This window comes from Bombina bombina, chromosome 4 (assembly GCF_027579735.1).
Source record: "Bombina bombina isolate aBomBom1 chromosome 4, aBomBom1.pri, whole genome shotgun sequence".
NCBI lineage: Eukaryota > Metazoa > Chordata > Amphibia > Anura > Bombinatoridae > Bombina > Bombina bombina.
The window spans coordinates 510,873,761-510,900,469 of record NC_069502.1 but is presented as its reverse complement, the minus strand read 5'-3'; the positions used below and the strand labels follow the sequence as shown (position 1 = coordinate 510,900,469).

The 26,709-nt window shown below is 36.4% G+C and overlaps 1 protein-coding gene across 4 annotated transcripts in view; it reads right to left on the bottom strand.

The window, feature by feature from the left end:
* Window positions 1-26,709, bottom strand: part of COL19A1 (collagen type XIX alpha 1 chain) — a 1,696,717-nt gene that overhangs the window by 88,259 nt on the left and 1,581,749 nt on the right. For all 4 annotated transcript variants that reach the window (XM_053710417.1, XM_053710419.1, XM_053710420.1 and 1 more), the window contains one exon: window positions 21,239-21,418. In XM_053710417.1, the coding sequence (XP_053566392.1) occupies window positions 21,239-21,418 (180 nt within the window). The remainder of the gene's footprint in view (window positions 1-21,238; window positions 21,419-26,709) is intronic.

The following is a 26,709-nucleotide window of genomic DNA, read 5'->3' as shown; positions in this document are numbered from 1 at the left end:
AACAGTTAACTAGAGCTCTGAAGTTGCAGTAATCATTTTAGTGTAAATCGTGATTGCACTCAAGCAATCACGTTTACTTTTAACTCGTAATATGAGCGGTAATCCTGATGAGCGCAAACCTTTGCTCTCCACTCGTAATCTGGCCAAAGGTGTTTTATGCACCTTATAAACCACCAGAGCTATATATACAAAACAAAACAATTGTTCAAGTTGAATCATGAATAAAAATGAACAGAACATCTTATAAATATTTCTAAATATCATAGAGTTGATGGAATTTGCCTCCTCTTGACGTACCCTGTGGACTCACGTTAATATTCTAATGTTAACATTTGTTCTACAGTTAAACCATTAAAAATCTTAACCTCCACATATCTCTGCTCTAAGCCTGAGGCTGAACTCTTTTGTGCAAAATATTTTGTGAATAAAAATGCACAAATCAATCAGCACTGGCATAAAATCCAATAGAAAATACTGCACCATAAAATTATCTTCATCTTTATTTGTAGAAAATACTTTCAACATAAATTCTGACAGATATTGCAATACCACATTTTATTTTCAATGCATTTTCACTTTTATATGACTTAGATACGTCTTCTTGCTATGGATAGGATATGCTTTGATTTGAAGTGCAATATACGCATTTGGATTTTATATGGCTAATGGAACTGCAATTTAAAAGTGGTTTATTATATACTTTATAAGTTTTGAATTTTACAAGATTTTTGACATTGGTATTTATTTGCATCGGTTGATTGTGACAATGAATAACTTTTTGCATTATGGCTTTTGTTCTTATTGTGATAACTATAAATACGTACATTGTGATAGAGCTGGTATAAACACACAGGCCTAGATAACAAATGGAGCATATTAATGTTGTCAGAATGCAATCCTTACCGCTTTAATTTTTGCGCATATATTACAAGTTTGAAATTATTTTTGTATTGTTTGAATGAAAGTCTTGTGCGCGCTAACATCTGCATGTCAAGTAGTGCAGGTGTGTGAATACTCTCACACAACAGACTTCTATGGGTGCACACAGTAAAATTAATGTTGGAAAACACTGGAGAGCTACGCAGAACAATCTGCTCAAGTAGTGGACTTCTTCATTTAGTTCTGTGCTATACTATTTCAATTAAACTTCAGCTTAAAACATTTCACGCATACATACTTATACATACATACATATATAAGACAATTCAAAAACAGAATCACTGAGTTGGAAAAAGGATCACCCCCTTGTGTCACTATTTTGATGAACCACCTTTTGCTTTAATTACAGCCTTATTCTGTTGGGATATGTCTCTACTAACTTTGCACATCTAGACAGTGCAATATTTGCCCACTCTTCTTTGCAGAACTGCTCCAGTTCTGTTACATTTTATGGTGACCGTTTGTGGACTGCAGTCTTCAAGTCATGCCACAGATATTCAATGGGGTTTAAGTCTGGGCTCTGACTAGGCCATGCAAGGACATTCGCCTTTTTCTCCTTCAACCTCTGTGTGGTAATTTTAACAACTCCCTGGCAGAGGGCAGCAGATTTTCCTCAGGAACTTGGCGCTAGTTTGCCCTATCCATTATTCCTTCTATCCTGACAAGTGCTCCAGTGCCTGCTGTAGAGAAACAACCCCATAACAGGATATTACCACCTCCATGCTGTACTGTAGGTATGGTGTTATTTGAATGGTGAGCTCTATTGGATTTCCTACAGACATATTGTTTGTTGTTGAGGCCAAATAATTAAATTTTTGTCTCATCTTACCATACCACCTTTTTCCATGTGGCCTCAGAATCTTTTAGGTGTGTTATGGCAAGGCTCAGTCATGACTGCATGTGGCCTTTCTTGAGGAGTGGCTTTTTTCTTGCAACCCTCCCATACAAGTCACATTTGTGGAGAATTAGTGATATTATTGTCACATGCACACAATGACTGCTCTTTGCCATAAATTCCTGCAACTGCTTCAGAGTTGCTGTGGGCCTCTTGGTAGCCTCTCTGACAAGTTTCCTCCTGGCTCTTTCATCCAGTTTGGAGCAACGTCCTGATCCAGAGATGGTCTGTGTTGTACCAAATACCTTCCATTTCTTAATAATAGACTTCACTGTGCTTCTATCCATTGATAAAGCCTTTGATATTTTCTTGTAGTCATCTCCTGACTTGTGCCTGTCCACAACATTATCTTTTGACAGTGCCTTGCCACCCATAGTTGATTGTTTGCTTCAGTTGCACTACAAGGGACTGAGATGCTCCATGAAAGCTCTTTCATGCTGAGCTAATCAATATGCCCACAGCTGATCACAGTTGAATGTCAAATGGCTTTGTGTGTGCCATTGAGAAGGTGATTAGCTACACCTGATTGAGTTTACAAGTAATTTTAGGAGGTGGTGATCCTTTTTCCAACTCAGTGATTCAGTTTTTGAATTGAATTGAATAAACAAAATCTGTGTCTGTCTTTATTTCAGGCTACAAAGCAACAAAATGTGATTATTTTATTTCTATTTTATTTATTTTCAATACCCACTGTATATACACACACACACACACAAAAACACACATACATATACACAAACACCTTTGGCCCTTCCCAGTCCCGCCTCTTTCTCCTATACTATATCCCTTTAATTCTGCCACAACACCTTCTTTTCATTATTAAAGCTTTGTTTTCAAAGTAGTAAGACTAAAAAATAGCTTAAATCTTTTAATTCTATAGCATTTTAATTTATTTTGTTATGTAAATTAGCTAGCTATAATCGTCGTATTTTGGATTGAGCTCTGGTTAACTGTTTCGCGAAACAAAAAAGTGTTGGAAATACATTAAAAAGTACAGTTACATCCATAATAAAATCATCTAATAAAAAGTATTAGAAAATGTTGTTGCTGTTATAAGGGTTCAAAGATATGAGGCCTCAGGCAAAGGACTTTAACATTGAGATACATACATATACATCTCTAAATATATATATATATATATATATGTGTATGTATGTATGTGTGTGTATATATGTATATAAGCGCAATTGAGCCCTTTGCAGTTAAGTAGATGAAAATATGTAAAAAGCTTATTTATGCAATATTAATTTTTAATAAAGTGTTATATTTACTGTAAATATTTCACATTTCAATGTTCTGCAAATAGCAGAATATGTTCTTTGTATTTAAAAATAAATAAATAATATATATATATATATATATATATATATATATATATATATATATATATGTATATATATATATATATATATATATATACACACACATATATATATATATATATATCTATACACACATATATATAGTATCTCACAAAAATGAGCACACCCCTCACATTTGTGTAAATATTTTATTATATCTTTTCATGTGACAACACTGAAGAAATGACACTTTGCTACAATGTAAAGTAGTGAGTGTACAGCCTGTATTATAGAGTAAATTTGCTGTCCCCTCAAAATAACAACACACAGCCATTAATTTCTAAAGCGTTGGCAACAAAAGTGAGTACACCCCTAAGTGGAAATGTCCAAATTAAGCACAAAGTGTAAATATTTTGTGTGGCCACCAGTATTTTCCAGCTCTGCCTTAACCCTCTTGGGCATGGAGTTCACCAGAGCTTCACAGGTTGCCACTGGAGTCCTCTTCCACTCCTCCATGATGACATCACCGAGCTGGTGGATGTTAGAGACCTTGCACTCCCCCACCTTCCATTTGAGGATGCCATACAGATGCTTAATAGGGTTTAGGTCTGGAGACATGCATGACCACTCCATCACCTTTACCCTCAGCTTCTTTAGTAAGGCAGTGGTCGTCTTGGAGGTGTGTTTGGGGTCCTTATCATGTTGGAATACTGCCCTGCAGCCCTGTCTCCGAAGGGAAGGGATCATGCTCTGCTTCAGTATTTCACAGTACAAATTGGTTCTCTCAATGAACTATAGCTCCCCAGTGCCGACAGCACTCATGCAGGCCCAGACCATGACACTCCCACCACCATGCTTGACTGTAGGCAAGACACACTTGTCTTTGTACTCCTAACCTGGTTGCCACCACACACGCTTGACACCTTCTTAACCAAATAAGTTTATCTTGGTCTCATCGGACCACAGGACATGGTTCAAGTAATCCATGTCCTTAAAAATTTTGAATACTATGCAGATATGATAGATGTTAAAACAACAAACTGTACAGAATGACTAGAATAATTAGAGAAAGGTACTCCCCTCTAGTGCGACTCTAGTGGAAACTTTTTACTGCTCTTGAGAAAGACGATTTCAGTCGTTGAAACGCGTAGAGCCAAAATAAGAGCTTTTATCCAATATATTTTAATAAATATTTGTTTTTTCATAACAAGTATTCTCTTTGCTGCCTTTTTGGAAGTACCTTTTAAGCTACAACCCTTTTGAGGAACCAGATTCTGAATTACTCGGAGTGAGTATACTGCACTTTATACACTCTGTGAGATACAACCATTTTCAGTGTGACCTTCATTGTTTGCAGATATCTGTAAATTTAAAGAATGGGAAACCTGGCAATAACCCTATTTGAAGAGGCTGAACTCTGAATTTTTCGGAGTAAGTATACTGCACAAATTATTTGGTGTCAATTTCTACAAATCACAAGTTTTTTACTCCTCAGTGTGCAAACACCATAAAAAGGATACGTCATTAAGACATGCGCCTCTACATCCTATATCTACTAATCCATGTCCTTAGTCTGCTAGTCTTCAGCAGTTTGTGAGCTTTCTTGTGTATCATCTTTAGAAGAGGCTTCCTTCTGGGATGACAGACATGCAGACCAATTTGATGCAGTGTGCGGCGTATGGTCTGAGCACTTACAGGCTGACCCCCCACCCCTTCAACCTCTGCAGCAATGCTGGCAGCACTTATATGTCTATTTCCCAAAGACAACCTCTGGATATGATGCTGAGCACGTGCACTCAACTTCTTTGGTCGACCATGGCGAGGCCTGTTCTGAGTGGAACCTGTCCTGTGAAACCACTGTATGATCTAGCCTACTGTGCTGCAGCTCAGTTTAAGGGTCTTGGCAATCTTCTTATAGCCTAGGCCATCTTTATGTAGAGCAACAATTCTTTTTTTCAGATCCTCAGAGAGTTATTTGCCATGAGGTGCCATGTTGATCTTCCAGTGATCAGTATGAGAGAGTGTAAGAGCGATAACACCAAATTTAGCACACCTGCTCCCCATGCACACCTGAGACCTTGTAACACTAACGAGTCGCATGACACCGTGGAGGGAAGATGGCTGATTGGGCCCAATTTGGATATTTCCACTTAGGGGTGTACTCTCTTTTGTTGCCAACTGTTTAGACATTAATGGCTGTGTGTTGTTATTTTGAGGGGACAGCAAATTTACACTGTTATACAGGCTGTACACTCACTACTTTACATTGTAGCAAAGTGTCATTTCTTCAGTGTTGTCACATGAAAAGATATAATAAACTATTTACAAAAATGTGAGGGGTGTACTCACTACTGTGAGATACTGTATATATATCTGTATATATCTATACCTATATATAATCATATATATATATATATATATATATATATATATATATATATATACATAGCTATATATTGCACCAAAATACCATCAGATATATGTAGAAATATTTATTTTTTAATAAATAGAACATGTTCTTTTATGTGATGAATATTGGAATGTGAAATATTAATATTTTCATTTTGGGTAAGCGCACATAAAATATGCAATCATGTTTGCGCTCGAGTGTTGTGTTTGTTTGTTCTTTTGACTTCTATGGGGGAATTGGTTAGTGCGCATGATATTCTAAGTCCAACGTGTGGCGCTCATCGGGTTTGTGAGCGAGCGAAAACAGTTTACTTTCAACTGACTAATGCAAAAGGCTCACTTCTCGCAATATTAACGTTCCAGTGGGAGTGTTAATTAGCGCTCCACTTGTTATCTTGCCATAATGTTACAAATATGCTTTATTAATCACTGTGGTTTATAAAAAGAATCCACAGTGAAACTTCATCAGCCTGTCTCATGCCTTGAGGCTTGTTTATAACATCTGGCATTGAGAATCAAAAGCATTTTTAGCAATGAGTCCTTGGCACCATGACTGTGGATCTTCACCTCATTATTTTTCTCCACCAGCTCTTCAATAATGACTTTTTATTGTTTTATACTATTGAGTATGATTAGGTGTAACATCTGAACGGTTAGATCAGTGAACATCAATAGCTGCAGAGGTTGAAGGAGTGCCTTATTTAATATATTAACAATCATTGCTGACTACAGAATATGCAGCTGGGAACATAACATATTTTTACATTCATCCACTATTTTAGAAAGAAAGTTGGCACATAAGCAGTTGGTATAGCCATTGCGAAAAGTAGATGTGATTTTAGCTTCACATGCATTCTTTAAAGGGATTCTATACTATAAAATTTGTTTCCCCTTAATGTGTTCCAAATTACTTGTTATACCTACTAAATATATGGGAAAATATTCCCTCATGCATATTTTTGTATTGCAAATATTTGATTTTGCTCATTAAAACCATCACCTGTTGCTCTACAGAGCAAGCCCATAATAGGCTGAGCCTGCAAGTAAAACAGACATGCTAAGATTACCTATGTTAGGTATTGAAATTCTAATTATGTCTTGGAAGGCTGAATGAGCACAACTAGCTATTTCAAATACAAAATCTCTCCCTCCTGCATACCCCCCACTGGAAGAACATTTTTGTTACTCATATTATCAGTATAGGTGTGAATACAACAGGGGAAAGTAGCTATTTCACATAACAAATAAAGGTATAGAAGCTGTCTACAAAAATTAAATACACTCCAGCAGGTAAAATCGACTTTGGGAACACATTAAATGGGAGTACAATGTCTTTTTAATATATAACACTTTTTGTCCTCCATCCTTAACATATAACAAGAGAATAAAATTATTTTATAAATATATCCCCTACAATATCAGATGAGTGGTGACAGAACTACATATATACCATCATTATCTTTTAGCATCCCTATACCTACTGAACACTAAACAAAAAGCACCACATTCACTAACCCTTCTACAAGCAAATGTAGAAATGTATGTTCTCATTACTGGTTGCGTTGCACATATGCATTTATTACATACTAAGCTACATCACTGGACAGTTCTGCAGGATTGGATGACATATACATGATAAAGAACTCCAAATACTACCGCACGCATTAGGATTATTCTACAAAATGGTTCTGATCAAACTAGTGATATCACTAGTAGAAAAAGAACAAAATCATTCACAATGAGGCACCTTTAATGGTAACCACTGTGACCTTCTGAGCTGGCTAGGAAAGAAAGAAATCTCCTGGAATTTTGAACCACAATGCATTGTCTCCCCCTTTGACAGCCAATGGGTTAATTATCTAAATTATCTGCCACACAGTCGCTGTGTCTTATTAATAAAGGGTTTTTACTGGACATAGATTTTTAGGCTTCCTATCAACCTGGTTATGGAAGGTACAATGATGGACAAAGTAATGTGTATGTTCCTTCTAATCTGTCTGTTTGTGTATTTTACTATCCTATCCCAAGAGACAAAATAATCTCAATGTGTCTGTACTTCTAAAATTTGATGAGAAAGTTACCTTACATTTTATTCTATTTTAACAAATAGGAATGAATATTTACAGCAAACTACCAAAAAGAATTAACATACGGCCAGAGTTTTACGTTATGAGGGGTGCGGTATTAACTTGCACATTATTCTCACTGCTCACTTTCCTACAGCGCTGGTATTCCAGGTTTTTACAAACCCGGCGTTATCAGGCAAGAAGTGAGCGTAGAGCAAAATTGTGCTCCATACCGCACTCCAATACCAGCACTGCTTAAGTCAGCGGTGAGCTGGTTATATGTGCTCGTGCACGATTTCCCCATAGACATCAATGGGGAGAGCCGGCTGAGAAAAAGTCTAACACCTGCAATAAAGCAGCGTAAAGCTCAGTAACGCAGCCCCATTGATTCCTATGGGGAAACTAAATTTATGTTTACACCTAACACCCTAACATGAACCACGAGTCTAAACACCCCTAATCTGCTGCCCCCGACTTCGCAGCCACATACATACTGTTATTAACCCCTAATCTGTCGTCCCCGCCACCGCCGCCACCTACATTATATTTATTAACCCCTAATCTGACGCTCCGGACATCGCCAACACCTACATTATACTTATTAACCCCTAATCTGCTGCCCCCAACATCGCCGACACCTACATTATATTTATTAACCCCTAATCTCCCTCCCCCAATGTTGCCGCAACCTACCTACATTTATTAACCCCTAATCTGCCGTCTCCAACGTCACCACCACTATTCTAAATTTATTAACCCCTAAACCTAAGTCTAACCCTAACCCTAATACCCCCTAACTTAAATATAATTTAAATAAATCTAAATAAAATTACTATCATTACCTAAATAATTCCTATTTAAAACTAAATACTTACCTGTAAAATAAACCCCAAGCTAAATAGTTACATTGTATCTATCTTAGGGTTTATTTTTATGTTACAGGCAAGTTTGTATTTATTTTAACTAGGTAGAATAGTTACTAAATAGTTATTAACTATTTACTAGCTACCTAGCTAAAATAAATACAAATTTACCTGTAAAATAAAACCTAACCTGTCTTACAATAACACCTAACCTTACACTACAATTAAATAAATTACCTAAATTAAATACAATTAAATAAATTAAATACAATTACCTAAATTACAACCCCCCACTAAATTACAGAAAATAAAACACAATTGACAAGATATTTAAACTAATTACACCTAATCTAATAGCCCTATCAAAATTAAAAAAGCCCCCCCAAAATAAAAAAAAACCCTAGCCTAAACTAAACTACCAATAGCCCTTAAAAGGGCCTTTTGCGGGGCATTGCCCCAAAGAAAAAAATACAAACAACCCCCCCAACAGTAAAACCCACCACCCACACAACCAACCCCCAAAATAAAATCCAAACTAAAAAAACTAAGCTCCCCATTGCCCTGAAAAGGGCATTTGGATGGGCATTGCCCTTAAAAGGGCATTTAGCTCTATTGCAGCCCAAAGTCCTAACCTAAAAATAAAACCCACCCAATAAACCCTTAAAAAACCTAACACTAACCCTTGAAGATCCACTTTCAGTTTTGAAGATCGGACATCCATCCTCAACGAAGCCGGGAGAAGTCCTCATCGAAGCAGCAAGAAGTCCACAAGGAAACCGGGAGAAGTCTTCATCCAAGCCGGGAGAAGTGGTCCTCCAGACGGGCAGAAGTCTTCACCCAGACGGCATCTTCTATCTTCATCCATCCGGCACGGAACGGGTCCATCTTCAAGATATTCGACGTGGAGCATCCTCTTCTTTCCGACGACTAACGACAAATGAAGGTTCCTTTAAATGACGTCAACCAATATGGCGTCCCTTAGATTCCGATTGGCTGATAGAATTCTATCAGCCAATCGCAATTAAGTTTGAAAAAATCCTATTGGCTGATGCAATCAGCCAATAGGATTGAACTTCAATCCTATTGGCTGATCCAATCAGCCAATAGGATTGAGCTTGCATTCTATTGGCTGATTGGAACTATTTTACAGGTAAATTTGTATTTATTTTAGCTAGGTCATTATTAATTAGTTAATAACTATTTAGTAACTATTCTACCTAGTTAAAATAAATACAAACTTTCCTGTAAAATAAAAATAAACCCTAAGCTAGATACAATGTAACTATTAGTTATATTGTAGCTAGCTTAGGGTTTATTTTACAGGTAAGTATTTAGTTTTAAATAGGAATTATTTAGGTAACGATAGTAATTTTATTTAGATTTATTTAAATTATATTTGTTAGGGGGTGTTAGGGTTAGGGTTAGACTTAGGTTTAGGGGTTAATAAATATTGTAAAGTGGTGGCGACATTGGGGGCGGCAGATTAGGGGTAATAAACGTAGATAGGTGGCGATGTTAGGAACAGCAGATTATGGGTTAATAATATTTAACTAATGTTTGCGAGGCGGGAGTGCGGCGGTTTAGGGGTTAATATGTTTATTCAAGTGGCGGCGATATCAGGAGCGGCAGATTAGGGGTTAATAAATTAAGGTAGGTGGCGGCGATGTTAGGGGTGGCAGATTAGGGGTTAATAATATTTAACTAATGTTTGCGAGGAGGGAGGGCGGCGGTTTAGGGGTTAATATGTTTATTCTAGTGGCGGCGATGTCCGGAGCGGCAGATTAGGGGTTAATAATATTATTTTAGTGTTTGCAATGTGGGATGGCCTCGGTTTAGGGGTTAATAGGTAGTTTATGGGTGTTAGTGTACTTTGTAGCACTTTAGTTATGAGTTTTATGCTACAGCTTTGTACAGTTGTGTAAAACTCATAACTACTGACTTTAGAATGTGTTACGAATCTTGACAGTATAGGGTGTACCGCTAACTTTTTGGCCTCCCAGGACAAGCTCGTAATACCGGCGCTATGGAAGTCCCATATAAAAAAGACTATACGCAATTTGCGTAAGTTGATTGGCGGTAAGGCCAAAAAAGTGCGCGGTGCCCCTAAATCTGCAAGACTTGTAATACCAGCGGTAGTAAAAAAGCAGCGTTATGAGGCTTAATGCTGCTTTTTTACTCATAACGCAAAACTTGTAATCTAGCCGATAGGATTTCAAAATATATATTCAATTGTATTAGTATACAGCTGTAAATGGATGTGCAGCTTCCACATCAATAAACTTTTATTAGAATCCTATATACAACGTTAGTTACTCTTGTCTCCACCAATAAAAGATTAATCTTTCTATTATATAGTGAACAAGACTAGGTACTTCTCACACAATAATAGGACACACTTCCTACATTTCGCAATAAACTATAAGATCCATAAAGATTCTTTTTATTATTATTATTATTATTATTATTATTATTATTATGTTTTACCAGTATATTAATTTAGGATATTTTATTTTTAATAAGAAAAAACACATCTTTTGCGGTTTCTTCTTGGACCATTTGTTTCAGATGAAAGCCAACGTGCAAGTAGTCATGTTTCAAGATAAAAACTTTTTTTCAGAGACAATATCAATAAAGATAAGCTTAGATTTGCTAGATATGCTTGCAGAAATAAATGATCACACTTTCAAAGTCAGACAGAATGTGAAGTGAGCTACTTCTCTAATTAAGAAAAGGGTCATGTGACTTCAAGTGTTGGGGATAAGTACATATTAAAGGGACAGTACACTGTAAAATTGTTTTTATATGAATGTATTTTCAATGACTTGTTATACCAACTGCAGAGTATAAAATGTATGAGAAATTGCATTTTCAGTTTAATTTTTGTATATGAAGTAGCTGGTTTTGTGCTTTTAAACCACAGCCTATTACAATGGGTTGAACTTCAGGTAATATCAGATCTCATTATATTATCACTTTGTGTACACACACTTGCTTCCTTATCTTATATTTGTCTGGAAAATCAAAGCTCAGTACTTAGAGAGAGCAATAGAAAATTAACATTTTATTACTTCACTATCATGCACCCCACTGTGAGTTTAATTTATTCAGCTGGCTGTGTTTACTAAGGCTATTCAATAGCTGAGACTCCAGTATCAAAACTTATACTTTAGGTGGGGATATCACAGGCTAAATCAGCTATTTCAAATGCCAAAAAGGTGTAAAGGAGTTACTTGTAAACAATTTAATAAACGCCAGCAGGAAAAATGAATCATTGGGAACAATTAAAGGGGAGACATTTTTTGGGTGAACTGTCCCTTTAAGGAATACAAAGAAATCACTCCCACTGGTGGAAGATCTGAGTTAAAGGGACAGTTCACCCCAAAAAATGTCTCCCCTTTAAATTGTTCCCAATGATTCATTTTACCTGCTGGAGTGTTTTAAATTGTTTACAATTAGCTCCTTTACCCCTATTTTGGCATTTGAAATAGCTGATTTAACCTGTGGTATCCCAACCTATACTGAAAGTTTCTATACTGGAGTATATTCTATTGAACACTGCCAGCAGAAGAGATTACACTCTCAGTGGGGGGCATGATAGTTTAGTAATAAAATGATAATTTTTCATTGTTCTCTCTAAGTATTGAGCTTTGGTTTTCTAGACAAATATAAGATAAGGAAGCAAGTCTGTGTACACAAAGTGATAACATAATGAGATCTGATATTACCTGAAGCTCAACCCATTGTAATAGGCTGTGGTTTAAAAGCTCAAAACCAGCTACTTCAGATACACAAATAAACCTGAAAATGCAAATTCTCATAAATTTTATACTCTGCAGCTGGTATAACAAGTCATTGAAAATACATTCATATAAAAACAATTTTACAGTAAAAAATTCCTTTAATAACGGTTTAGTACAATAGAAAAATGTCAGAGCAGTAGTGTAAACACTGACGACAGTCAACAATTCACCAAAAAGGTGCAAATCTCAATGGCATCCTAGAAATCTAAAGGTAACTCTGGATACTCCACAATAAAGGCTGAATGTGTTGCTGCTCGCACGGAGAACAAGCATTTCACTTAAATTGATATAAAACAGTCTGTTTCATTGTTGTAATAAAAAAGCACTAAGCAGTGGGTTAAACTTAATAGAAATCATAGCAATATGTATTATTCAACATGTATTCATATTTTATTTATTTTTTACTTCATTTGTGAAGGGTCCATTACGTTCTGTAACAGCCCCACAATGGGGCTGGGGTCAATACAGGAAGGCAAAGTAGTAGTTTTTCCTTTGAAGTAATGCTAGAAGACATCTAATCTTGCTGCAGTCACTTTATTGGCCATACTCAGTGTAGGACGTTTGCTCCACATGTGACAATAGAACATATGTTCTGTATTGTCTGCCTGCTTATCTAGCTGCAGATAGTTGCTACATTGAGAAATTCTTAGTGCTCATTTAGGAAGAAATCAAGTTGTTGTTTTTTAACACAATCTGTTTCTTTTTATGTTTACTTTTATTTAACATATTTTTTCTACTAAATGAGCACTGTTTAATATCCCTTTAACTTCCGTCATGAACTAAAACACTTAACTAAGGGATAGCTTGACAAATGAGTTTCACTCACAATTCTTCGCTTGACAGAAGAACTGACACTTACACTTAGCATCTATCTATCTGTATATCCACTATCTATCTATCATCTATCTGTCTCTTTGTCTATCTATCTATCTGTCTGTCTGTCTACCTATCTGTCTGTCTGTCTATCTATCATAACAATAAAGACCTTCCTGAGTTTTACACTTAATCACCTTTGATATCTGGGTTGATAAATATATTTTAATTAATTTGGATATCATAATACTTGTCAAAAGAGTATACATTTATTTAAGGTTTGTTGACAAATGAGTTTCCCTCACAATTCTTCGCTTGACAGAGGAACTGACACTTACACTTGGCATCTATCTATCTATCTTTCTATCTATCTATCTATCTATCTATCTATCTATCTATCTATCTATCTATCTGTCTATCTATTTATCTATCATCTATCTATCTATCATCTGTCTATCAATCTATCTATCTATTTATCTATCTATCTATCATCTATCTATCTATCTATCTATCTATCTATCTATCTATCTATCATCTGTCTGTCTGTCTGTCTATCTATTTAACTATCATCGATCTATCTATTATCTATCTATCTATCTATCTGTCTGTCTGTCTGTCTGTCTGTCAGTCTGTCTGTCTATCTATCTATCTATCTATCTATCTAACTATCATCTATCTATCATCTGTCTGTCTATCAATCTATCTATATATCTATCTATTTAAAGGGACACTGAACCCAAATTTTTTCTTTTGTAATTCAGAAAAAGCATGTAATTTTAAGCAACTTTCTAATTTACTCCTATTATCAATTTTTTTATTCGTTCTCTTGCTATCATTATTTGACAAAGAAGGCATCTAAGCTTTTTTTTGGTTTCAGTACTCTGGACAGCACTTTTTTATTGGTGGATGAATTTATCCACCAATCAGCAAGGACAACCCAGGTTGTTCACCAAAAATGGGCCGGCATCTAAACTTACATTCTTGCATTTCAAATAAAGATACCAAGAGAATGAAGAAAATTTGATAATAGGAGTAAATTAGAAAGTTGCTTAAAATGTCATGCTCAATCTGAATCACGAAAGAAATTTTTTGGGTACAGTGTCCCTTTAACTATCATCTATCTATCTATCTATCTATCTATCTATCTATCTATCTATCTATCTATCTATCTATCTATCTATCATCTATCTATCATCCATCATAACAATAAAGACCTTCCTGATTTTTACACTTAATCGACTTTGATATCTCGGTTGCTAAATATATTTTCATTCATTTGGATATCATAATACTTGTCAAAAGAGTATACATGTATTTAAGGTTGTTGACAAATGAGTTTCCCTCACAATTCTTTGCTTGACAGAAGAACTGACACTTACACTTGGCATCTATACATCTTTCTATCTATATATATATCTATCTGTCTAGCTATCTATTTATCTATCATCTATCTATCCATCTATCTATCTATCTATCTATCTATCTATCTATCTGTCTATCAATCAATCTATCGTCTGTCTGTCTATCTATCTAGCTATTTAACTATCATCTATCTATCTATATATCTATCTAACTATCTATCTATTTAACTATCATCTATCTTCTGTCTGTCTATCAATCTATCTATATATCTATCTATGCTTATTATTTATGTCATGCACATTTTTTCTAGTGATCCTATTACCAGACAATTCTTTGTCTACAGGCACAATTGGATCTCTGCTGAAGGAAAAAACATCTGTAGAAAACTGAGATGCAGACACTTTTGTATTGGTCTTTTTTCGTAAAATCCATAATGTTTGCTTTTGAACCACTTTTCTTTTGAAAACTACAACTCAGCAGCAGTAACTTACATTAACCAGTGAATGCTAAATCATACATTTGTTACCTGTAGCCACATTTCAAGATTATACTCAACATTATAGTGTTGTTTTTTTAATAGAGCCCTCAATAGAAGCTTACACCCTTTCCAACTCCAATACTTCAATTTAAGAACATTAATTCCTTCACAATGTCCATCTCTCTATGCTACTCAGACCCTAGCTCATTGACCAAACTATAAAATGTTTCCCCTTAATGAGTTTCCAGTGACTTGTAATACCAGCTGCAGAGTTTTAAATGTATGGGGAGTTTCTCATTTTGGTATATTTTGTATATAAAATAGCTGTATCTGCTAATTGAAACCAAAACCCAATGGAATGGGCTGAGCTTGTAGGGAAAGCAAATCTCTATCGTATCTGTCTAATTATTTACACAAAGTATTCCTTATCTCATTTCTCACTGTTTACTCAAACACCAATACATAGTGAGAACAATGGAAAATTAACATTTTAGTATCGGTCACCCCCCCCCCCCCCCCACACACACTTCCCAGGAACATGATTTAATCTAAAGCCTTTCTATAATCAGTAGTTAAGATACAGAAATTTTCAGTATAGGTAACAAAATAAAGGTAAATAAGCAGTTTGTAAAAACAATTAATACACTCCAGCAGGTAAAATATATAATTAATAACACATTATAGGAGAGAAAAGCTATAGTACAATATCCATTTCTCTGTTTTAAAGGTCTTTTAGAGAATGTATCCTACACTATCCCAGAACAGCCTCTTTTCATCCAATGCTTTACTTGATTGTATTTAATCACTAAACAAAAATGGTATTCACAAAGATCTACTTACCTCTAAACCAAAATGCACATTTATTTATCTAGACTTGTTTTCCACATTACCAGAAATTTTACTCATGAACAATGATTCAATATTTACTACTTAAAGGGACCTTATACACTCATTTTCATATAACTGCATGTAATAGATACTACTATAAAGAATAAGATGCACAGATACTGATATAAAAATCCAGTATACAACTGTTTAAAAACGTACTTAGAAGCTCTCAGTTTAGCTCTGTTGAAAAGGTAGTTGGAAAGCCCACTGCAAGTGGGAAATAAGACCCTTCCCCCTTCTTTTGCATATGAAAAGACCCTTTACACAAACAGGAGCAAGCTGGAGAAGGTAGCTGCGGTATTCTCATAAAACTTTGGGTCTTGGGTAGGAGTCTGAAAATCAGAGCAATGTTATTTAAAAATAAGCAAAACTATAAAAAAAATTTTTAAACTTTATGGGCTATATAAATAGATCATCTACAAAACATTTATGCAAAGAGAAATGAATATATAATGTCCCTTTAAGCTGACTTCTGTTGTTTTTGGGCGGTGCAAGACTATGCTATCTACATTGCCCTAGCTAAACGTTTATAGCATCAAAATGGTAATTCACTCTCATATGTTTTGCCTTTATTAATGCAGATCTTTTTAGTTCAACACTTATCTTTTTATTCTTCAAATCTCTCATGGATACCTCTGTGAAATTCATTCATCTAACATGCCAGTTATTATTATCTACACCCCATTGACAGCCCTACGTGTGCTTACTAGATTATATAAATAAATTCAAAATACTGAATCTACAACTATTTTCCACACATTTCTAGATATCCCTCCATTCATCCTCTCACCGATGAGCAATACACAGGTATAACAGCTGAATTTAAAAAAGGGGGTTGCACAAGATTGCCTTAAGAAATGGTGAGAAAGGCTTAGTCAATGGAAGAGTATTCATCATGCTTACTAGGTCTCATTTACTTTGCATTCTGTTTGATGTGACTCATTGTGTGCACCTTTCTATAACAATGGTCATGTTTTTAATACATCTTTCCAAGATATTGTTGATGCTGCTGCTGAGGATTCCTTTTGGTATATGTTAGGGCTCCTGTTCTGTTGCCCAGTATACTGTAAAGTTCTGAACCTTGGCCTCAGAAACTGATTGGAGTAAGGATGATCTTCAAGGTGCCATTTTGCAAAATTACTCTCAGATCACATTAAAGAAGCATTGAGATACAGAGAGTTCCCGGATTCCATAAAAATAGTATAATTTGACCTTTTTATATCACCAAATGGACATCCAGTATCTCCTCACTGTGAATACAAGCCAGCAACTTCTACTCATGTAGCCTATAGCAGTTGTTGCCTTGGGGACTGAAACATCTGTTGGCTATGTGCAAGGAGTTTTGGGATAGTGTATAAATCAAACACTATTCAGCCTTTACATCTTTCACCTAGAGTTCAATGGCTGTATCTCGTTATCTGGCCCATAGAGGGGATGAATTTGACAGATGGTGGTGGTGCTTAAAGGGACACTCAAGTCAAAAATAAACTTTCATGATTAAGATAGAGCATGCAAATTTAAACTACTTTCCAATTTTCTTCCTTTAACAAAATTCAAAGACAAAACAATATTTTTATATTTACACTTGTTGAGTCACCAGCTCCTACTGAGCATGTGCAAAAATTCACACGATATACTTATTTGCATTTCTGATTGGCTGATGGCTATGACATGATACAGGAGAATGTAAAAAGACATAACTTTGAAAATGGTCAGAAAAAAATCTACTACTTTTTATCATGCATTTGTTGATAATCCAAATCTACTGTATTTACTGATCCTTTAATGCAGGAAGATTTAGATTTAAAGTTAAATTAATGACATTTGATCATTTAATTAGCATTTCCTAAATAATAAATCACAGCTGATGCAAATTCACCCTAGGTATTTCTTAACAACCCAAGACACACAGGATTACTTTAGAGACCATCCTGGAGTCATATGATGATCAGCAAACTACTGTATAAGTCATTTGCACATCATCAGACATCATCAGGCTTGTAAAGTCATCAGCTAAGGTAAAAAATTCTGGGTGATGACTTCAGAATGATTAGCAGATTACCTTATTGATTATTTCACAAGCATGAACAGCCAGTGAATGACTCTAGAGTCATCTGATTTAAATATTTTGGCCTATGGGCATACTTCAGGATGGCTTCTGATGACTAGTCTGGAGTTATCAATTACTTCATAATAACTCCTGGAATATTATCCTTTTTGACTAGGAAAAGTACATACATTGGGCTAGATTAAAAATGGAGAGCTATTGTTAGCACGGGACGTGATGTTCCACAACCAAAACCAATATTCCTTTCAGGCAAGGGCAACAATTTTGTGTTGTGTTCAGATATTTAAATTACTCAATAAACCACTATTATTTCTTTCAAAGTGTTTATTAATCAAAAAACATATTGAAAAATATCAACAGTGCTATGAAAGCTCTGCTGCACTATTGTTAAACCAAAACTTGTTGTCAAACATATTTGTGCTATTTGTCATCTGGCTTCACTTCATTCACCATATGAGTCATATTTATATTTACACAGAGAGTATCACATTGGTGAAGCCAAAATTCTTTAATATTTTCTAAGATTCCAGAAAAGCCATTAGAATCAAATCAAACTAATAACTTACTAAGGGCTAGATTACGAGTAGAGCACTAACTGTTGAGCGCGAGTGATATCAGGTGTTTTTGGCTTTTTGCGCACAACGGAAATAGCGTGCATATTACGAGTTGAAAGTAAATGCGTTCAGCAGAGCACAATCGCAATTTATGATCATCAGGTTAGCGTAATCGTGAACCCTGATGCACGATTTTCCATTCCTATGTTCTTCACATAGAAGATAATGTGATTTTTATTATTATATATATATATATCTGATACTGTTAACGTAAAATGAATATCTATACCTAAATATCGATAGGAATAGATACATAGGTATATATAGATATAAAAAGAAATATGCATTTACAATAAAAATTACATTGTTCTGTAAGTAAAGAACATTGAAATATGAAATATTCATAATTCCTGTCAGGTTAGCTCGTAAGCGATAGGTGTTAGTTTTTTTTTTGTTCTGCGCTCTCCAATAACTTCTATGGGGAGAAGAAGTTAACACAGTCACGATATTTGGTTAGCCCGTGTTGGGTTTCGCTTGCATGCAAACTTTTTACTTTCAATTCTTAATACGCATGATAACCGACACTTCAGTCTAGCGAAGTTTAAGCTCGAGCAGGAGTGCTAAATAGCGCTCCACAAGTAATCTAGCAATTATAGAGTAGTATAACATCTAGTGAAATTCAAGTGCAAGAGAGCAATTCAACAAATTCAGCACTGGTTTTTCTTAATATTCTACTTTTTTTCGTTAGTATCAAAAGTCTGCTTATAATGCAAGAACGTTTTGTGATTAAACACATTTACGTTTGCGATGTTGCAGAAATCTTCCACATTCATAATGGATGAACATAAGTACAGTAATATGATTGTGGTTGTAGAACACAACTTTACAATATGGGTTTCTGGTCTCTGATATCAATATTATTTGTACCAGCATCCAATAGAATAGCTATAAAAACTAGCGGTTACATGGAAGCAAATACTATACAAAGCTAACTAATGAGAACAGTCTGTTTTTTATACTTTATTATTTCATTATACTGTTTATTGAATTTTTTTGATCAACACATTACAAACAATATGCAGAAATACAAGGTCAGAAATAAAGCAATCAGTAATTGAATTGCAGAGGTTAAACAGAGACACAGTGGAAAAAGACAGTGAAACCAGCAGAAAGCAAAATACAAATCCCCCTCTGCAATCAACCAAGTATTTTTTTTTTTTTTGCTAAGGAACTACTTTATGCTCAACCAAAATGATCAGGAGTCAGTGTTTGCAATTGTTGAATTACAATTAGGGATATATATGTGGCATGGGGGTAATATTTATGAAGCAGTGGATGCTGCTTATTCTGCGTGAGCCTTAAGGCTTGCCGGAAATGTAAGTTAAGAAGCAGCGGTCTTAAGACTGCTGCTCCTTAACTCCTTTGCCATCTCTGAGGTGGCAGACAGCAATCATCCTGATCAGGTATGATTGACACCCCCTGCTAGCGGCCGATTGGCCACAATTGTGCAGGGGGCAGCATTGCACAAGTATTTCACTAGAAATGCTTGTGCAATGTTAAATGCTGACAGCGTATGCTGTCAGCATTTAGCGATGTCAGGCGGACATGTTCGCCACAGCGAATCATGTCCGTCCAACATTTATTAAAAAACCGCCCCATGGTACGGCTTGTGAAGTATGTAGTGTGTACACTCAGTTCTCAAAATTGAAAAAACTAAATTTCTTAAAAGTTAAATTACATGAAAAGTGGGCAAAATATATAATGGAAATATATTGCAATTTTTTTTTTCTACCTATAATAAAATATTTTATATTACATTCTCAAGGTGATGTATGTCTGTCCCTTTAATAGAGGGGACAATGAAAGTACCACACAAAATATCACTGTTATTGTTGAAACATAAGGTAAACAAGAGAGGAAAGGTAATACCTCAGACAGAATTATAGTTTTAAGCTGACAGTTTGGTTTAGCTTGTGACACGCGGCACTGTAAGGCACAAATTCCAGATAACAGCAGTTGCAAATGTCAAGACAGAGAAGAAGAGATAAAGAATTAGAATGTTAGGTACAGAGCATATTAAGGACAAATCTTTTTAATGTTGCTCTGGAAGAAAATGTCTCTATAGGAGCGAGCTTAGTTGCAGAATTAAGGAGACAAATATTAAACTTATCACGTTTTAGATGTTAAGCAACCATTCAGAATAACGCAGCAGCAAGGCAATCTTAGAACGTGCCCTAGTCTTGAGAAAAGCAACATGGTGTAAACATATACACTATGGGACAGTTATCTTCCTTTAATACAAAGCATAAACCCATTTATGTGTCGAGAATATATCAGTTTTATTATCTCTTCTGCTGGGAGGTTCTTCCAGTATAAATGTACACTCAGATTTCTAAGTCTGCAAGCTTTCAGCTTTATAGCACAATTAAATAGCAATACACAAAACAATATGTAACGCAAGCAATGCACTTGAATGGAATCAGTTTGGTTTATTAAAGGGGAATCAGAGTCAATTCTTCCTCGAAACGTCACCTGATTAAAGAAATAATTTCTGTATTTCAAGACCCGGTGAGTGCCTTTCTTTCTGGACTCTGTATTTAATTTAAAGTGCACCCCGGGCAGAAGTGTGCATGCTTGAATACTGTGAGTGCTGTGCAATCAATGACTGTATATATATATGTGTGTGTATATACATGTGTATTTATGCATTTATATGTGTATTTAAAGTTAAAGAGATCCATCAACACATATAGTAATTCAAGTCTATCAGTGCTACCAAAGAAACATAAATGTTCATCTTACCGAAATTCCAGGAGGTCCAGGTGGTCCTGGGAAGCCATTATTTCCTGGTGGTCCTGGAATTCCTCTACCTCCTTCAGGGCCATGAGGTCCAATGGGTCCTATATCTCCTTTTTCTCCTGTTGGACCAGGTTTTCCTCTTTCACCTTGTGGACCTTGATCACCAGGTATCCCTGGATCTCCCTTAAAAAGTGACCCATGCATGTTTATATTATTATTGTTATTGGTTATTTGTACAACAACACATTTATAGGGATCAAATCGGTAGAGGGCCATGCCAAGAGTCGCACTGTTGTAGTCAGCTCTTAAGAAGGTGATCTAAACAGATGGACTCTTAGGCTTATATGCTAAGGGGGTTCAGGGGATAGCAATAGATGAGAGGAACTGGTATAAAGAAAGGTTAGTGTAGGTTGTATGCATCCCTAAATAGTAGAGTCTTTAGGGAGCGCTTGAAGCTTTCAAAACTAGGGGAGAGTCTTGTGGGGCGAGGCAGAGAGTTCCACAAGATGGGAGCCAGTCTAGAGAAGTCCTGTAAATGGGAGTGCGATGAGGTAACCAGAGAGGAGGAGAGTAGGAGGTCATGAGCAGAGTGAAGGGGACGGGAGGGAGAGTATCTGGAGACAAGGTCTGAGATATACGGGGGAGCAGTGCATTTGAGGGCTTTGTATGTCAGAGTGAGAATTTTGTGTTTAATCCTAGAGGCAAGAGGAAGCCAGTGAAGGGATTGGCAGAGAGGTGCAGCAGATAAAGAGCAATGTGTAAGGAAGATGAGCCTGGCAGACACATTCAATATCAATTGTATAGGAGCTAAGCAGCAGCTGGGGAGATCAGAGAGGACAGAGTTGAAGTAATCGAGGTGAGAAAGGATGAGAGAGTGGATTAAAATCTTAGTTGTGTCTTGTGTAAGGAAATGTCCAATTTTAGAGATGTTATACTGAATGTTACATACAACAAGATACACAGTTGTATTGCAATAAAGAGAACATACAGCATAATTTCTTAAGTTAATTTGATGTGTTTAATGTTTAAAGTCTAAAGGGAATAATAAAAACAAACATCTAATAATTATAATTTGTGGAGATGCAGCTAAAAATGCCCCATCACAATGAATATCTGAATTATTAGTGTATGCATGACATTTTTTACATTAATATTTATTTATTTTATTTCAATTGTATTTATTTATTTTATTTATTTATTAAGTGCAGAACCAGTGTTTCATTCCAGATTCAGGGTTTTTCTGTTTATCTTCGCCATTAATAATACATTTATTATGACCTTTTTGTTTGTAACTATTCCACTCTTTTGGTTCCCATACTACATAACATAAGTATTTTAATGATGGTGTAAAAAAAGGCATATTTATATTTTGGCACAGGTTTATCAAAGCTCATGAATTCTGCAAGATTAGAAAAACCCCTAATGAGATGGAAGACAAAGACATTTTATGTTGAAGACTCTCTAGTTAGCTAAGGCTGTTGACTTTGTTTATTTATGAGAATGAGAGACAACTGCAGTGTAACCTATTCAAAGAAACCATTTTTATTCATTATAGACTTTGTAGTTGCATAGTACCGTTAGCAATATATTTTCACACACACACACATATATATATATGTATGTATATGTTTATATCATGAAAGGGGACTGCACTCTCAGACTGGACTGGACAAACATCCTATGACCCAGTAACATGCTCAGCCCTGGGTGCTCAATAGCACTCTCAGTAAGCTGTGCTGTCCCTAGAGTCCCAGGCAGTTAACCCCAGACAAGTCTGGGTGCAAGGCCCATAGGGAAAATTTGAAAATAAATTAATATAACACACAGAGAAAGTTCAGCACTCACTTGCAAGCTCTCAAATAAGATTAAAAGCCAAACTGGAAGAGCTAGTTAACGCATCTGGCCAAATGGGACAAGACCAAGTACCACGTCAAGGTCTCTCCCAAAACCTGGGTCCCTAATACAGCCTTTCAAATGCAAGCTCTCAATCAAACAAACTGGGAACAAGTCAAGGGTTCACAGACTTATGTAATTACCCTAGACATATACAAAACACAGAAGGGGACTGCACTCTCAAACTGGACTGGTTACACATCCTATGACCCTGCAACATGCTCAGCCCTGGGTGCTCAATAGCACTCTCAGAAAGCTGTGCACTCCTCAGAGTCCCAGGCAGTTAACCCCAGACAAGTCTGAGTTCAAGGCCCATAGGGAAAATTGCAAAATAAATTAACACAACACACAGAGAATGTCAAGCACTCACTTGCAAGTTCTCAGCTAAGATTAAAAGCAAAACTGGAAGAGTTACTCACTTGCAAGCTCTCAATCAAACAAACTGGGAACAAGTCAATGGTTCACAGACTTTTGTAATCACCCTGGACATATACAAAACACAGAAGGGGACTGCATAGCTTCCTCAGAGTGCTATCGAGCACCCAGGGCTGAGCATATTGCAGAGTCATAGGATGTGTACCCAGCCCAGTCTGCATCGGGCAGCAGTGGTGCCGATCGTTGGTGGGTGGGAGTGTAAGGAAGTAGGTGAGTGGGTGGACGGGGGTGGGACCGCTACGCTATGGGAAAAAAAAACACCCAGAGTGGTAGGGAGGGGGAAGGAGAAAGGGGGGAGGAGGGAGAGGGGGATCATACTGAGGGATGGGATTTGAGTGTGGGAAGTCGATCTGCGAGGAGTGTAGGTGAGTTGGGGGCAGCTACACTACAGAAATTTTTTTTTGTTTGTTTAATTTTATAAACTAAAGTTGGCAAATTTGGGAAAACTGGGTACTGTCAGACAGCTGCAAGTACCTAAGATGGTGGCTAATAGGTAGAGGGGGAGGGTTAGAGAGCTGTTTGGGGGGGGGGGATCAGGGAGGTTGGGAGGATCCCACACTGCAGAAAATATATATATTTTTTTTATTTTTTAAAAAAAAGCCTTTTATTTTCATACTGGCAGACTTTCTGACAGTACTTAAGATGGGGTGACCATTGGGGGGTGGGGGTGGGGGAGGGAATAGAGATGTTTGAGAGGAATCAGGGGTGGGATGTGTCAGGTGGGAGGGTAATCTATACACTAAAGCAAAAAATAACCCTACAAGCTACCTAATTAACCCCTTCACTGCTGGGCATAATACAAGTATGATGCGCAGCTGCAATTAGCGGCCTTCTAATTACCAAAAAGCAATGCCAAAGACATATATGTCTGATATTTCTGAACAAAGGGGATCCCAGAGAAGCATTTACAACCATGTGTGCCATGATTGCACAAGATGTTTGTAAATGTTTTTAGTGAAAAACCTAAAGTTTGTGAAAAAGTTAACATTTTTTTTTAATTTGATCGCATTTGGCGGTGAAATGGTGGCATGAAATATACCAAAATGGGCCTAGGTCAATACTTTGGGTTGTCTACTAAAAAAAAAATATATAGTTTTGATAGGTAAATATAAAAAACAAGGCTCTATTTCTATTTAAAGGGACACTGAACCCAATTTTTTTCTTTCGTTATACAGATAGAGCATGCAATTTTAAGTAACTGTCTAATTTACTCCTATTATCAAATTTTCTTCATTCTCTTGGTATCTTTATTTGAAAAGCAAGAATGTAAGTTTAGATGCCGGCCAATTTTTGGTGAACAACCTGGGTTGTTCTAGCTGATTAGTGGATAAATTCAACCACCAATAAACCAGTGCTGTCCAAAGTTCTAAACCAAAAATTGTCTGGCTCCTTAGCTTAGATGCCTTCTTTTCTAAATAAAGATAGCAAGAGAACGAAGAAAAATTGATAATAAGAGTAAATTAGAAAGTTGCTTAAAATTGCATGCTCTATCTGAATCATGAAATAAAAGATTTGGGTTCAGTGTTCCTTTAAATTTAGTGATGGAAAAAATTCTAAAAATGCTCTGTTTTTTGGGAAGCTTTAGTCTGGAATGCCCAGCACTTGCTCAAAGAGCCTAAGGTGCTTGTATCATCTGTAATGACTCAATCTGTTAATTGCTTACATGATAAAAGCCCCACTGGCACTGCAGTATTTAAAATTTGAGTGCACTGAGAATATGTAGTTATGCTTCACGCATGTGCAGTGTAAAATGTTAACATTGAAAAAAAATGATCATTTTAATTAGAAGCATTTTTGAGAGTGAGAGAAATGTTTCAAAGCACACTTTTGTGACCAGGAAAAGCCACTGAGATTTTTTAATGCAAAATATTAATACCCTGTACTGTTAATCTTGTTTCTATACCAAAAGCACATCAAAATACAAAACACATTTTTTTTACAATAAGCAAAAGTAAAAAAAAAGGAATCATATTTTTTTTCCCAGTATAATGCATACATGTGCTGTATACCCATAATTCTCAAGCTCAAATGTTGACTCAGCACTACGGAATATTGCAGCGCTGTGCAAATGATGCTAATAACAATAACAACAATAATTAATTTACTAGTTTTGCTATTCTTTAGAAACTAAAAATTGGTTAATTTCACATTGATGTAAACATATAGGGGCCGATTTATCATTTGTCGGACGGACATGATCAGGTGCAGCGTTTAACATTGCACAAGCAGTTCTGGTGAACTGCTTGTGCAATGCCGCCCTCTGCAGATTCACGGCCAATTGGCCGCTAACAGGGGGTGTCAATCAACCCGATCGCCTCAGAGGCGGCGTACGAGTTAAGGAGCAGTGGTCTTAAGACCGCTGCTTCTTAACTCCTGTTTCCGGCGATTCGTGTGGAATCAGGTACATTCAGGGTTATTTGGTCCTTAATAAATCGGCCCCTTAGTGTCAGATTACGTGTGGCACGCTAAAATTTCAGCGCAAGTTATATCGGGTTTTTCACGGCTGTTTGCGTGCGTCGGATTATCTGGTAAATCATAATTTATGTTTTCCTTCCAAATATGGGAAGAGTCCACAGCTGCATTCCTTACTTGTGGGAAACAAATACCGAAGCTCTAGAGTACACGGAATGCTAATGGGAGGAAAAAAAGAGAGGCAGACCCTAATCTGAGGGCACCACAGCCTGCAAAACCCTTCTCCCGAAGGCTGCTTCAGCAGAAGCAAAAACATCAAACTTGTAAAATTTGGAAAAAGTATGTAAGGAGGACCAGGTAGCCGCCTTACAAATCTGATCCATAGAAGCCTCATTTTTGAAGGCCGAAGAGGAAACCACTGCTCTCTTAGAATGAGCCGTAATCCTCAGAGGAGGCTTATGTCCTGCTGACTTTATGCTAAGCGAAAGACACTCCGCAGCCAAAAAGATAAGGAAGTCGAAGAGGCCCTCTGACCCCTACGCTTCCTGGAAAGGAGAACAAACAGCGAAAGAAGCTCATCTAAATTCCATTGTGGCCTGAAGATAGAACTTCAAGGCACAAACCACATCCAGAATTACGTTATAAACATTCCATCGACAAAGAAGAATTGGGACATAAGAAAGGAACCACGATCTCTTGACTGATGTTGCGAAATGACAAAACCTTAAGAAGAA